This window comes from Peromyscus maniculatus, chromosome 5, assembly GCF_049852395.1.
Source record: "Peromyscus maniculatus bairdii isolate BWxNUB_F1_BW_parent chromosome 5, HU_Pman_BW_mat_3.1, whole genome shotgun sequence".
Lineage (NCBI taxonomy): Eukaryota > Metazoa > Chordata > Mammalia > Rodentia > Cricetidae > Peromyscus > Peromyscus maniculatus.
Window position 1 is genome coordinate 60,616,906 of NC_134856.1, and position 13,531 is coordinate 60,630,436.

The window sequence follows — 13,531 nt, forward strand, 5'->3', positions numbered from 1 at the left end:
TAACATCTGTCCATCACTTGCTGTTTCTTACTTAGGCTTTCTGTATACTTAGTAAAGTCAGTTATGGGGTTTGAACAACGGCTCAGAAGCTAAGAGCACTCACGGGCTGCTCTTCCGGAAAACTGGGGCTCAATTCCCAGCACCCACATGGTGACTCCCAACCTTCTGTAACTCCAGTTTTAGGAGATCTGGCTCCCAAAGACTTTTGGTCTTCAAGGGCATTACACACATATAGTACACACACACACACACACACACACACACACACACACACACACACACACACCACGCATGCACTCACGCATGTACACAGGCAGGCAAAACATCTATACAGGCAAAAAGAATTAAAAAAAACAATAAAAATAAACATGCTCATTCAAAACTGAAAATACAGCTCTCACAGATCATTCTCTTGATTCAGAACACTAGCATTACTGGTAAATTCAGGTCAGTACTCACCTGGGAAGGAAGTAGTGTATATTTACTTAGAGGAAACAAAAATCCAACAAAAGCAAAGCTCCTGCTTTTACTGTGGGATGAAACAGGCGGCTTCTGTTTGCTCTGAATTTAACATAAGAGCATGTCAACCTGCCTCTGGGGAGGAGATGTGACAGTTCCCTGTGTTTCCCTGCACTCTATTGAAGACATCACCTGAGAAAACTGCCATGCTAGATGATGAAATTCCCTAACTGCGATCCTGGCATGTGCTAACACTAGAGCCCAGTGGAGGACGCACGCCTTTCCTTTCAAGTGTCTGTTTGCTCGGGGATTCTGCTTGTCTCTAGCTGGGGAAGCCAGCTTTGATTGGTGCACACAGTGGTACCTGAGACTGGAAGAGGCTGCACGACAGGGAGGTGGTAAGATGTCAGCCCTGTCCCTGCGGGACTGACTGAGTTCAAGTAGAACACATCAGAGCAGAACAAGAAGGATGGGGTGGCAGGGAGGGTGACCTCCAGACACTGACATCGGGCACTGGGTGACAGGAAGGGTGACCCCCAGGCACTGACATCGGGCACTGGGTGACAGGGAGGGTGACCTCCAGACACTGACATCAGGCACTGGGTGACAGGGAGGGTGACCTCCAGGCACTGACATCGGGCATAGGTGACAGGGAGGGGTGACCTCCAGACACTGACATCGGGCACTGGGTGACAGGGAGGATGACCTCCAGACACTGACATCGGGCACTGGGTGACAGGGAGGGGTGACCTCCAGACACTGACATCGGGCACTGGATGACAGGGAGGGGTGACCTCCAGACACTGACATCGGGCATAGGTGACAGGGAGGGGTGACCTCCAGACACTGACATCGGGCACTGGGTGACAGGGAGGGTGACCTCCAGACACTGACATCGGGCATAGGTGACAGGGAGGGTGACCTCTAGACACTGACATCGGGCACTGGCATTTTTGATCAGGTAAAAATTGATGATGGGGTCATAGCATCAGTGAGAGAACACTGCACTGCATGATGACAGGAAAATTATGTCCTTTGTTTCAGGTCCCTGGAGATTACCATCACACCCCTGAAAAAACTCAGGACTCAGGAAACACGAGACCTCCGGAGTTAGATTCTGTTTGTTTTGTTTGAGACCAGGTCTCATGTAGCCCAGGCTGGCCTTGACATTTCTCTGCAGCTGAAGATGACCTTGAATTTTGGATCTCCTTGCTCCCACCACCTCCCGAAAGCCAGGATTACAGTTCCCTGCCACCATGCTTTGCTTATGTGGTGCGGGAGTTGGAATGGAGGGCTTCAACTCGGTCCTACCAACGGAGCCACAACCCCAGGTTCTCTAAACACCACTTACGCTCTCCATGCGGGAAGCCCACGACAGGCCGATTATACCATAGTAGTCTGCAGTTCTTCAAACACACATGCAGTTCTAACACACGGCACGTAACGAATTTACCTCCATATTTACAGCAAGCAACTGAGACCCACCCATTCCGATTGCCAATAAAGACTCTCTAAGCCTGGGGAACCTCAGACCTGCTCCACAGCTGGTGAGCTCAACAGCTGGCCCTGTGCACAGAGAGCTGTACAAAGCTGCTTCAGTGCCAAGGGAACTCACACTGCGGGGAACTGGGAGCTGTTCAACATGTTTTCAGCAAAACAGAGAAGACACCTAGGGCCTCCACCTGCTGAGTGGCCTGTGAACTGGAAGCATCCACACTTCCAGGGTGCCCTCGGGCAGATGTTGCACTGCCCTCTAGAGAGCAGAGCTCTCAAGCTGCCGGGCTGATTCCTTCACACAGGTCCCCTCCCTGTCTCCACCTACATGTCCTGTTCACCTTCCACCAGGGCCACGGCCCCCAATATGGTTCTGCTGGGTTTTCTAGCATGTCATATTTTCATTTCACACAAAATTCTGCCTCAACCTCTACGGAGGAGCCTGTGGACCCCAGCACTGTCCAGGCTCCCAGACCTGGAGGCCACGCCCACTCACCTGGCACGTGAGGCACAGTCAGGGTTCGAGGACCGATGCTGAGAGGAGCCTTCTTTCTGATTTCCAGACTTTAAATAACACGACCTGATTTCCCCTGCAAAATTGTGAGATTTGAGCGAAGAGCACCGTCCCATGGTCTACGACGCATGAGCTCACTCCCACCGTCTTCAAGTCAAAGGCAGCCCCGTCAGACTGTCTGTGGAGTGACTGGCTCTGTTTCATTCGGTTTCACATTTGAAGCAGAAGTTTATGTAGCAAAGGAAACCACTGAGAAAAATGTTCTGCGTGTCTGCCTGGTGCAACCGTAGTATTCACTACATCACTGCCTTTGATCTGCTTATCAGAATCGTTCTGTTAGTCAATTAACTTTTGTTTCCTTCTTTTCTTTTCTTCTTTCTTTTTTTTTCCATTTCTTTTTCTCTCCCTGTGGTTACAGGCTGGCCTCCAATGATCAATCTTCCTGCCTTGGCCTTATGCTGGGATTACAGGCATGGGCTACTATACCTAGTATTCTTTCTCAGGTAGCCCAGGCTGGCCTTGAACTCACTGTGTAGCCATGACACCCCTGAACTCCTGACCCTCCTGCTCGAGTGCTGGGATTGTAGGTGTGGTTGAGTGGTGCTGGGAATCTACCCCAGGGCTCATCATACCCCACAGGCAGATATGTCCCCAGCCCTTTACTTCACATGTTTTCCTATGTTCCACTCATGTAGCAGCAGGACTGGAGGAGGGCTGGAGCAGGTGGTTTCTGTGTGCATGCACATGGGTATTGCATATAAGAAGAGGCTCATTAGGCCTGCAGCTTAGATGGAGGCTGCAGAGTCCAGGCTGCCTCAGGGAAGGTGGATGAGCATGGCTGCTGACTTCGTGTCAGCCTGGTCTAGAGGAGAAGAAAGGGTGGCATTCCTTTGCAGAGTTCAGTTAGTTCGGCTGGAGGGTCCTGGGCATTGAGGTGTGAAGATCAGCTCCTGCCCTGATGTAATCTCCTAGTCCCAAGGAGCACCTTCCTCTGGGGCCTTAGGAAATGCAGCTAATTCCCTGGTGGAGACACCTGCCAAAGTGGCCTTCAGCTCCAAAGTGCCAACAGCCAAGGCCTGGCCTCACTTTCTGGAGGCTTAGATAAAAGTGTGTGTGTGTGTGTGTGTGTGTGTGTGTGTGTGTGTGTGTGTGTGTGTGTGACACAAGACATTGAGCCAGATAAGGCCACAGAAGTCAGCATCCTGAGTACTCTGTAACTGACAATGGACTGGAGCCATTCAGACAAGCAGCGCATGCTTTCTCATAGGCAGGCCCTAGCCTCCTTCTCACTTCCAATGTATGTATGTTTGTGTTTATGTTGGAGTTAGTGTGTATAGAGACCAAGAAACCTGAGAGGGGCCAGGAGAGTGGGAAAAGAGGGCTGTGGGAGGAGGGAGAGGAACCGGAACAGGTGATTTCAGTGTGGAAGGTGGCTATGTGATGGAGGGGTCCACGCCAGGAGGGGGGCTGGGAGATGAGGGAGAGCCGGCCAGGACCAAACCAGTGTGGAAACCCCATTAGGAAACCTGCCACTTTGTACACTGATTAAAAAATAACTTAAAATAATTAAAAAGGATGTTAGCCAAGACCCAGCCCAGAACAACCAGAGTCCACATCTCTTGTCTTTGGGACTTTGACCCAACCATTTGGTGGGTGATTCCTCTCGTAACTACTTTAAATCATTTTTATATGAAGACACTAGGAAAAGCTATGAGGATGTTTAACAAACACCTCATAAGTATTTACGGGGAACTGGGCATGCGCCCTGATGAAGTCTCTCTCCACTTGGGAAAGAGAAATATCATTAGCGGATTATCATAAGACAAGAAATAACTACTGTAATAGTGAAGATGAAAGTCAAGGATTGGGTGTTTAGAGAGCCCAGGGATGTGGCTTCCTGGGTAGAGTGCTTGCCTGGCGTGCACAGAGCCCTGGTTTCTATCCCCAGGACCACATACACCAAGCATGCTCAAACAGCCCTGTCATCCCAGCACTCAGGAGGTAAGGGCTGGAGTGTCACAAGTTCAAGGTCAGTCTGAGCTACATAGCTAGTTGGAAGTGGGCCCAAGCTAAATAAAACCTTGTGTCAGAAAAATAAATGAAAAAATAAAATGTTTTAAAAGAGCAAAAATCAGGTGCACCTGGTTAACTCTAAGGTTTGCCTGGAATTTTCTCCTTGGAAATAAGACAAAGGGTAAGTAGCATACCAAAGGTGTAATAAGCCAAGGCAGAAAGGAGAGAGCTCCTTCGATAGTACTAAAGGCAACCCCAGGACGGTCTGACTGTTTTAATATCCAACACTTAGACTAGGGACCAGGCAGAGCTCCCAGGAAAGCCGTGGCTTTCACCCTTCTTGCTCTCTAGGAGTTCTTTAAGACTCACCATGCTCGTCGATGAACACGTGCATGGCATCCAGGGAAATTTCCTCCTGTACAGATGTTTCCGGCCCACTGATGACCTGCAGCACTGAGCTGTCTTGTTGGGAAGTCACTCTGTAGATGATCTGTCTTTGCCGACTGCCCTGGAAACTGAACACACAGGAAAGCTTCAAGGTTGCTGGACTGGCTAGTTTTATGTCAACTTGACACAAGCTAGAGTCATCAGAGGAAGGAGCCTCAATAGAGAAAATGCCTCCATAAGATCGGGCTATCAGCAAACCTGTTGGAAATTTTCTTAATTTGTAATGGATGGGGGAGAACCCAGCCATTGTGGGTGGTGCCACCCCTGTGCCGGCGGTCGTGGGTTCTATAGAAGCATGCTGGGCAAGCCAAGTGGAGCAAGCCCTTAAGCATCATTGGTCTCTACATCAGCTCCTGCCTCCAGGTTCCTGCCCTGTCTGAGTTTCTGCCCTCACTGCTTTCGATGGTGAACTGCTATATGAAACTGGGAGTGAAATAAACCCTTTCCTCTCCCTTTCCTCCCCAAGTGGCTTTTGGTCATGGTGTTTTATACAATAGTATAAAATTATGCAATAGTAACCCTAACTAAGACAGATGGTGAGGGGCTGGGGAGATGACTCAATGTTAAACTGTTCACCATGCAAGTGTGAGAACCTGAATTCGGACTCCTAGGACTCATGTGAACAAAAGCCAAGCATTGAAGCATGCTCCAATAATCCCTGGGCTAGGGAAGAGACAGGAGGATTCCCCAGGATCCCTGGGCAGCCAGTGTAACTTGAACAGGTAAGCTCCAGGTTCAGTGAGAGATGGAGAGCTACTGAGATGTTCAACATCTGGCCTACACACACACACACACACACACACACACACACATACACACACACACACACACACACACACACACACACACACACACACACTCCCCAGGAATTCTTCTTTACCCTCCCCAAAGCATTACAAGGAGCACCTGGTGGGAGAGGCCACCTCACACTCCACACAGGGCTAAGTGACCAAGTCCTCCTTACAGTGCTGTGGTCTTGGCAGGCTGTGTGGACACTGGGCTGGCGACTGCATGGTCTTGGCTCGGCAAATCTGGTTTTCCTGGCTTCGGATCATGTCCACTGGGTTTGTCACTCTCCACAGCTTCTTCCTTGGTCCCTGGGGAGGCACGATCTGAAAGACACAGCTTTCCATGTTAACAAGAAACAGGAAAACCATCTCAGTGTTCAGGGAATGAACTATCAGCCCTGAAATAGGAAAAGAATGAAGACAATCATACCAGCACTTAGGAGACTGAGGCAGGAGAATAGCTATGAGTTCCACCCTATCCTGAGCTACAGAGTGAGATTTGGCCTCAAAACCAAGCAAACAACAAAACTCCAAACAATCTGGGTGTGATCATGTACACCTATAATCCTAGCACTCAGGAAGCTGAGGCAGGAGGATCCCCAGGAGTTTGAGGCTGGCTTGGTCTACATAGTGAGAAAAGAGGGAAGGGAGGGAGAGAGGAAGGGAGGAAAGACAGGTTTCTAGATAGATGTTCCTTTCACTAAGTATGAAAGTCTATAAATATACTTGAAACAGACACGTCTATACATTTGAGACAAGTTGTTCAGGCATCCACAGTCACCATCCACTCTACCAAGGGATTCAGAGACCCAGCGGCATCCACTACCCTGTTGGACCCCTATACACATACATGAAAGGGTCTGAACACACAAATGCTCAGCCTCAGATTTAAAGAGAAGACTTCAGTAGACTATCTATTTTTGGTCCCACTGACCATTTGAAAAATCTCATCATCCTTCTAGTCACTCATTCTCTATAGGTCAATCTAGCTAATGGCAGAATGGCCCCTTGGGAGGCAGCCATCTGTTGATTGCTACCAATTTGGAACTACTGGCTTAGGGCTGTGGGAGAAGGCACAGCCCGACCCCTACTCACCCTTTCCTGGGACTACCTGAAGACGGAAAGCTGTTCAGAAGTCAGCAGGTACAGATGGGAGGCGAGGAACTGTTTAGAATGTTGTCTAGACAGTGGCCTAGACTAAGGATCTGCGCTTATGCCACTATGAGAAGTGAAGGATGCATCTGGCTTGTGTGTGGACACAGGGTTCAAAAGTGTCACTATCTTCTGTGTAAACTGTCAACTCTGAAGGGTCTCAGCCTGGACTGAAAACAGGGACAAAAGGTCTGAACCTACAGCCCTTTCGAGACACGCTGTTGAGGGGCAAGGAAGATGGTTCAATGAATCAGGAGCTTGCTGTGCCAGCATGAGGACCTCAGCTTGACCCTGGAACCCACCAAACAAGCCAGGCATGGTGGCACACATCTGCAACATCAGTGCAGGGAGGCAGAGACAGGCAGGTCCCTGAAGATTGCTGGCCTAACTGAACCTGTGAGCTCCAGGTTCAATGAGTGATCCTGTCTCAAAGAACAAGGTGGAATGCAATAGAGGACACCTGACATCTACCCCTCACCTCCACACGCAAGCATACACATGTACACAGACACACACAGACACACACACAGACACAGACAGACACAGACACAAAGACACACACACACACACACACACACACACGCACACGCACATGCACGCACGCATGTGTGCACGCCCACACACAGAAAAGACATGCCACTGGACTGAAACTGCAGTGATGTGTCTGAGGATGTCAACCACATGACCACAGCAGTCCCTTCTTGAACTTCTTCCCAGCCACTGGAGGAGATTGCTGACTTCTGAGTGGGTCACAACACTAAGCATTCCCAGCACATCAGTGGCAAGTGTCTCTGGCACACAAAAAGTTTGGATTTCATTTGACAGTCTGTCAGGCAGGCAGTACTCAGAGCTGTCAAGAAAAGCATGACATCAGAACAAATAACCATGCCAGGCCCCATTTCAGAAGAGGGGTACGCAAGGAAGCTCCCTGCACCACACTGCCAGGTACATCTGTCCATCTCCAGCATCTTAGGTCCTCTATCTTAATGTGGGCATTCCTCAGGTCAGCATATGGGCCACCTCTCCAGGTCCCCTTAATCCAGATGTTCGCTCCTACACCAGAGCTCGCTGGAGTTTTCATTTTCCTAGACATGAGACATTTTTCATAAAATAAACCAGTACTAAAGATACCCTGTCTCAGTTGGGGTTTCTATTGCTGTGAAGAGACACCATGACCACAGTAACTTTTATAAAAGAAAACATTTAACTGGGGCTGGCTTACAGTGCAGAGGTTTAGTCCATTATTGTCATGGTGGGAAGCATGGCAGGGCGCAGGCAGATATGGTGCTGGAGAGGTAGCTGAGAGTTCTATATCCAGACAAGCAGGCAGGAGGTAGAGAGAGTGACACTGGGCCTGGCTTGAGCTTCTGAAACTTCAAAACCCACCCCTAGCGACACACTTCCTCCAACAAGGCCACACCTCCTAATAATACCACTCCCTATGAGCCTATGGGGGCCATTTTCATTCAAACCGCCACATACCCCCTTTTAACTATCATATTTACTTTAAAGATTAATGTTCTCAAATGCCACTAGATAATCTTCCAAGTCACCCTAAAATAGTTACATCTGTAGATACAGTGTGGCATGTTAGCAAGATCCTTGCACACTTACAGTGTTTCACATTCCATGGAAACACTTTCTCTAGGGGGGAAGCTCCCAACTGGAGGACACTTACAAGCTTCACAAAACTCCTCCCTAAGATTACAAGCAAGATTAGGGGGTGAGGGACATTTTCCAATCGGCAGTCTCCTGGAGGAGACTCTGACCTGTCACGCAGCCTGCAAGAAACCAGGAAATGAAGCTTTAGTGAGGGCTTGTGGTAATGCGGCTGCCCTTGAATCTCTCATGCTTCTGTAAGCAACACCAATAAACTCACTGGGTCACTAAGCTCGGCTGGGGTGAGAGGTTCCTTTGGTCTGTCCTTGATGTCCTGTCTGAAGTACTGGTTTATGTCTCCCTGAGGAAAATCACACACCTATGTTATAGATAATTCTTCCACAGATAAAATCTTTATGTATGTAGCACATTTAGAATATGGTTTGTAGAAATTCCTAGACGTTAATAGACTACACAAACAAAATAATGACCAGTTAATATACACAGAGATCTCTAGTCAATAGCTGAAGCAGCCAGCAACCCACACATTACCTTCAGCCCCAATCCCAGGACCAGGGCTACTATGGGAGAATCAAGCCTGGTAGAAGTCAGGCCACCACTAGCAAGCAGTCCAGGAAGCCATCCATGCTCTGACATTTAGCTCCACATGGGCAGGACCTCTCAGTAACAGAGCTTCCCACATCTGTCCCTGTTTTCAGTATTTCTAAGCAAATAAAGCTGAACTCGCAGCCCTAATCAATTGCACAAGATGATCCATGTCTGGTTTCTCCAGTCAACAGCTTCCACCTGGGGCAGACAAGACCCCCCCCCTTGCCCCAGTCTTCACCAAGGAGCTGTGTACCACCCTCCTGGCTTTAAGTTACTCCCCAAATCAGCTGATCTCCTCGCTCCAGGGAAACCTTTGCTTGTTCTCAGCTAATGGCTATGGGTATCTTTATTTACACACACACACACACACACACACACACACACACACACACACACACACGACAAAAATGAAATCAAACAAACTTTATGCTATTATCAGTTGTTGCTTTGGTTTGGGTTTTTAGACAAGGTCTCACTGCTGACCTCAATCCTCCTGCCTCAGCCTCCGAAGAGCCAGGATGATGGGCAATGCACTACCACACTCAGCTCTAAGCTTTGAGTGGTGCATGATTTTCCTCAGCCTTGAGTTGAAGGATGATGTGAGGGCTGAGGACCATTTGCTGTCCTTCCTTGCATAGCTCAGCGGATGGAGAGCATCCTAAAGAGAACTAGAAGCTCCACCCCCGCTCCAGTGAGATCCAAGGTCAAGCTGCATCCTCCTGTCAATCAGAACTATGACTAGAAGAGATACCGCAGACCTCCAATGTCATCTCACAGTCATCCGTATAGGCACATTCTAGAACTGGGCATTCAGATTACAGTAATCAACTATTCTTCAGAGATAGAATCGCACACAGCCATGGCAAAACTCAAGAGGTCTGAGCGCCACAGAAGCCTCTCTGGTACCAACAGTCTCCAGGCACATGACTTGTTTGGCCCTTCTCTTCTTTTCTGAATGAGATGCACAGTCTAGTCCCACTCTTGAGGCAGAAAGACAGAGGAATCACAGGGACACAGGAAGAAAAGGCAGCCTGGAGTCTGGCTGAAGCCCTGCTCCATCTGACTGGATGCCAGCATGGTTAACAGTTGCTGGCAAAGTCGATGACAATATTCCTTCTCTATGGAGATATTTTGAATAAGAATCTTAAAATAGCAAGGACTCTTTGCTTAAGGTCTATATATGGCCTTAACCCCTCTCCAGATGTGACCCTGGGTTTTCTGGGACTCTTACAAACAAGAGTATAAATTTTTGTTTACAGTGAAGACATCTGTCATAGTTCGCTTCTATGTTGATGTCATAGAACACTTTGACCAAAAAGCAACTTGGGGAGGAAGGGGTTAATTTTAGCGTTCAAGGTACATACAGCCCATCATTGAGGGAAGCCAAGGTAGGGAACCACAGAGGAACACTGCTTCCTGGTTTGCTTTCCCTCTCGCGGCGCGTTGAGCTACCTTTCTTACACACCCCAGACTACCTGCCTAGGGGTAGCACACCCACAGAGGGCTGAGCCCTCCTCCATCAGTTAGCAAGCAAGTGAAGGCCCCGCAGACATGTCCACAGGCTAATCCAATGGAAGCAGTTCTCCAAATGAGGCTCTCTCTTCCTAGGTGTATCAAGTTGACACAGTTAGTCATCACAGATCTTACCTTCTCCTGTGACCCAGGGTTTACCTTATCAGTTGCAGTTCCATGTAGTCAACACTGAGGACCAGGATCACCTTAGCATCCCATTTACATTCCTCAGCAACCTCTTGTGATGTGACCCTAGAAGCCACCAAAACCACTATATACAACTACTGTAGACACTTGAGTGTGACTCTCTTGAAAAGCCCACTCTCTGGGGTGTATACTTGTCTTTTACTAAATGCCTCTCTATTAACCGCCACATTTGTATCTGTTTTAAACTTTTTCCCTTAACAAATTCCAACTCTGCCATATGTTGGCTCACCCTGAAATTCCTTTCTATGGTGCAGTCAAGAATCGCAACTTCACCTAAGCAATGGTCTCTGTAGGTGACAGCATGGAGCTGAGTCTCTGGCCCTTTGGCCACTGACACTTCCTGCTTTGGGACCATCCCAATCTCAACAGCTAAGCCTGGTCCTCTCACAGAACACCCATGTTGTGGTTTGAATGTGAAATGTCCTTTGCAAGTGCATATGTTTGAACATCTGGTCCAGTTAGTGGTACTGTTTGGGAAGTGTGGTTTGGATGAGAATGTTCCCCATGGGCTCATATATTGGAATACTTGGTCCCCAGTTAGTGAAACTGTTTGGGAAGTATTGGAAGGTGTGGCTTTGTAGGAGGAGGGGTATCACTTGGGCTTTGAGGTTTCAAAAGCCCACATCATATTCTCTCTCTCTCTCTCTCTCTCTCTCTCTCTCTCTCTCTCTCTCTCTCTCTCTCTCTCTCTCCTGCTTGTGGATGAAAATGTGAGATCTCAGCTACTACTCCAGTGCCATGCCTGCCTGTGTGCTACCAAGCTCCCCACCATGATGGTCATAGGGTCATCCCTCTGAATTGTAAGGCCCCAGTACACTCTTTCTTTTATAAGTTGCCTTGGTCATGGCTTCTCTTCATGGCAATCAAATGCCTCAGCTGCACACTCCTGCCATCATGCCGTCCCCTCTGTGGTCAACTACACTCCACCACACTGAGCCAACATAAACTCTTCCTTCCTTAAGTTGCTTATTGTCTGCTATTTGGTCACAGCAATGAGAAATTAGTAAGTAATCCAGCCTGCTGGGGGCCTCACCTCCTTGCAGCCTACTTGTAGTTCTATGAGGCTTAGTTTTAAATGTCAACCTGCTACAACCTAGAATCACCCAGGAAGAGAGACATAATGAGGGATTGTCTGTATCCAGTTGACCTGCTGCACATCTTTTGGGGACTGTCTTGATTGCTTTAAGTGGCAGGAAGACCCACTCAGAATGTGGCTGGTACCACTTCAGGGTCTGTGCCTTCAAACCGTAAGAGTAAAGAAATCTAGGAGCCAAGTATGTAGGCAAACAAGGATGAGTTTATTTTCTCTCTGCTCTTGGCTGTGGGTGTGACATGTTCCTGCCTTGACTTCTCCACGGTGATGGACTGTAACCTCGAACTGAATGTAAGCCGAATAAAGCCTGTCTCCCATAAGTTGTTCTTGGCCAGGGTGTTTTATCACAGCGACAGAAAGCAGGGAAATTTGCAATGTGATACTGCCCTGACTGAACTCAGCTGGCAAGGAGTTTAAGAAGTATAGACTCTGAAGTAGGCAAACCAAATAAGCCTTACAAGTAGCCTGAGGGACACAGAAACAGACACCTGTAATCCCAGCACTGGAAAAGGAAGAGGCAGGAGGATCAGGTGTCTAAGTTATTTTCAGCTACATAGCGAGTTTGAGGCCAGCCTGGGCTACATGAGACCCTGTCTCAAAAAGACTGCAAAGGGGTGAGGGTGCAGATGTAGCTCAGTTAGGGGAGTACTTGTGTAGCATGCACACCACTCTGGGTTTGACCTCAGTGTTGCATAAACTGTGTGTGGCGGTGCACACTTGAAGTCCCAGAACTTGGGAGATAAAGGAGGTGGAATCTTAAATTCACAGGTCATCCTTCGTGACACTGAGTTCTAGCTAACTCGGGCTGCGTGTGAACAGTGAGCTGGTTCACTGGGTAAAGGCACTGCCATCAAGTCTGAGGACATGAGTTCGATCCCTGGGGCCCACACGGTAGAAGGCAAGAACTCAAAGTTGTTCTCTGGCCTCCACACAAATCTGTGACATGCATCACCGCCCCCACTCAACACACACACACACACACACACACACACACACACACACACACACAATCAATCAATCAATCAATCAACCCATAATCAATCAATAAAATGTAAAGAACTCTTATCTCAAAGATATCTTTACCTTTGATTCATGTACTGTCTGTCTGTTTCAAACTTAACTGAATTGGAGGAAGTTGCTCAGAGCTGCCAATATGGAACTGTCCTGAGAGCGGAGAATGGCCAGTAGGTAAGCAAACACTGCCCGGAGTGTCACAGTCAGCAGCCTTGTGAACCCACTCAGCACAGACACATACAGAGTGGCGCCAACACCACAGCACCATGGGACTTTAAAGCTAAAGAACACAGTAACTCTGGTATAGTGGCATCATTTTGATCAAAGGGGAAACCATTTCCCTTGCAAACAAACCCCTCTGCGATATATAGTTTGATGGTGATGAGCAGGGGCCCTGGAGCAGGCTGCCACCATGAGCCTCAGATTGGCACCTCTTGTACTGATCAGGTAACTCTGGAAAGTTAGTGACAGTCTTTGAGCTTCAACTTTAAAGGAGGATTAACCATTGTATCCAAAATACCATGTTGTGTGGAGAATAAGCTATAAGATTAATCCACACTCAAATTCTGGATATTTTAGTGAGGTCCTGGTACCCATAAATGATGACAGTGTTGGCAGAAGAAGAGTGAG

At 48.3% G+C, this 13,531-nt stretch overlaps 1 protein-coding gene across 3 annotated transcripts in view; it reads right to left on the reverse strand.

The window, feature by feature from the left end:
- Positions 1-13,531, reverse strand: part of Pcnx2 (pecanex 2) — a 167,508-nt gene that overhangs the window by 139,355 nt on the left and 14,622 nt on the right. For all 3 annotated transcript variants that reach the window (XR_013051388.1, XM_006982493.3, XM_076572346.1), the window contains exons 6-8: positions 5,892-6,039; positions 4,850-4,995; positions 2,450-2,543 (exon numbers count right to left, since the gene is read on the reverse strand). Coding sequence is in view for 2 of the 3 variants with exons in the window: in XM_006982493.3 (XP_006982555.3) it covers positions 2,450-2,543; positions 4,850-4,995; positions 5,892-6,039 (388 nt within the window). In the remaining variant the exon portion in view is untranslated. The remainder of the gene's footprint in view (positions 1-2,449; positions 2,544-4,849; positions 4,996-5,891; positions 6,040-13,531) is intronic.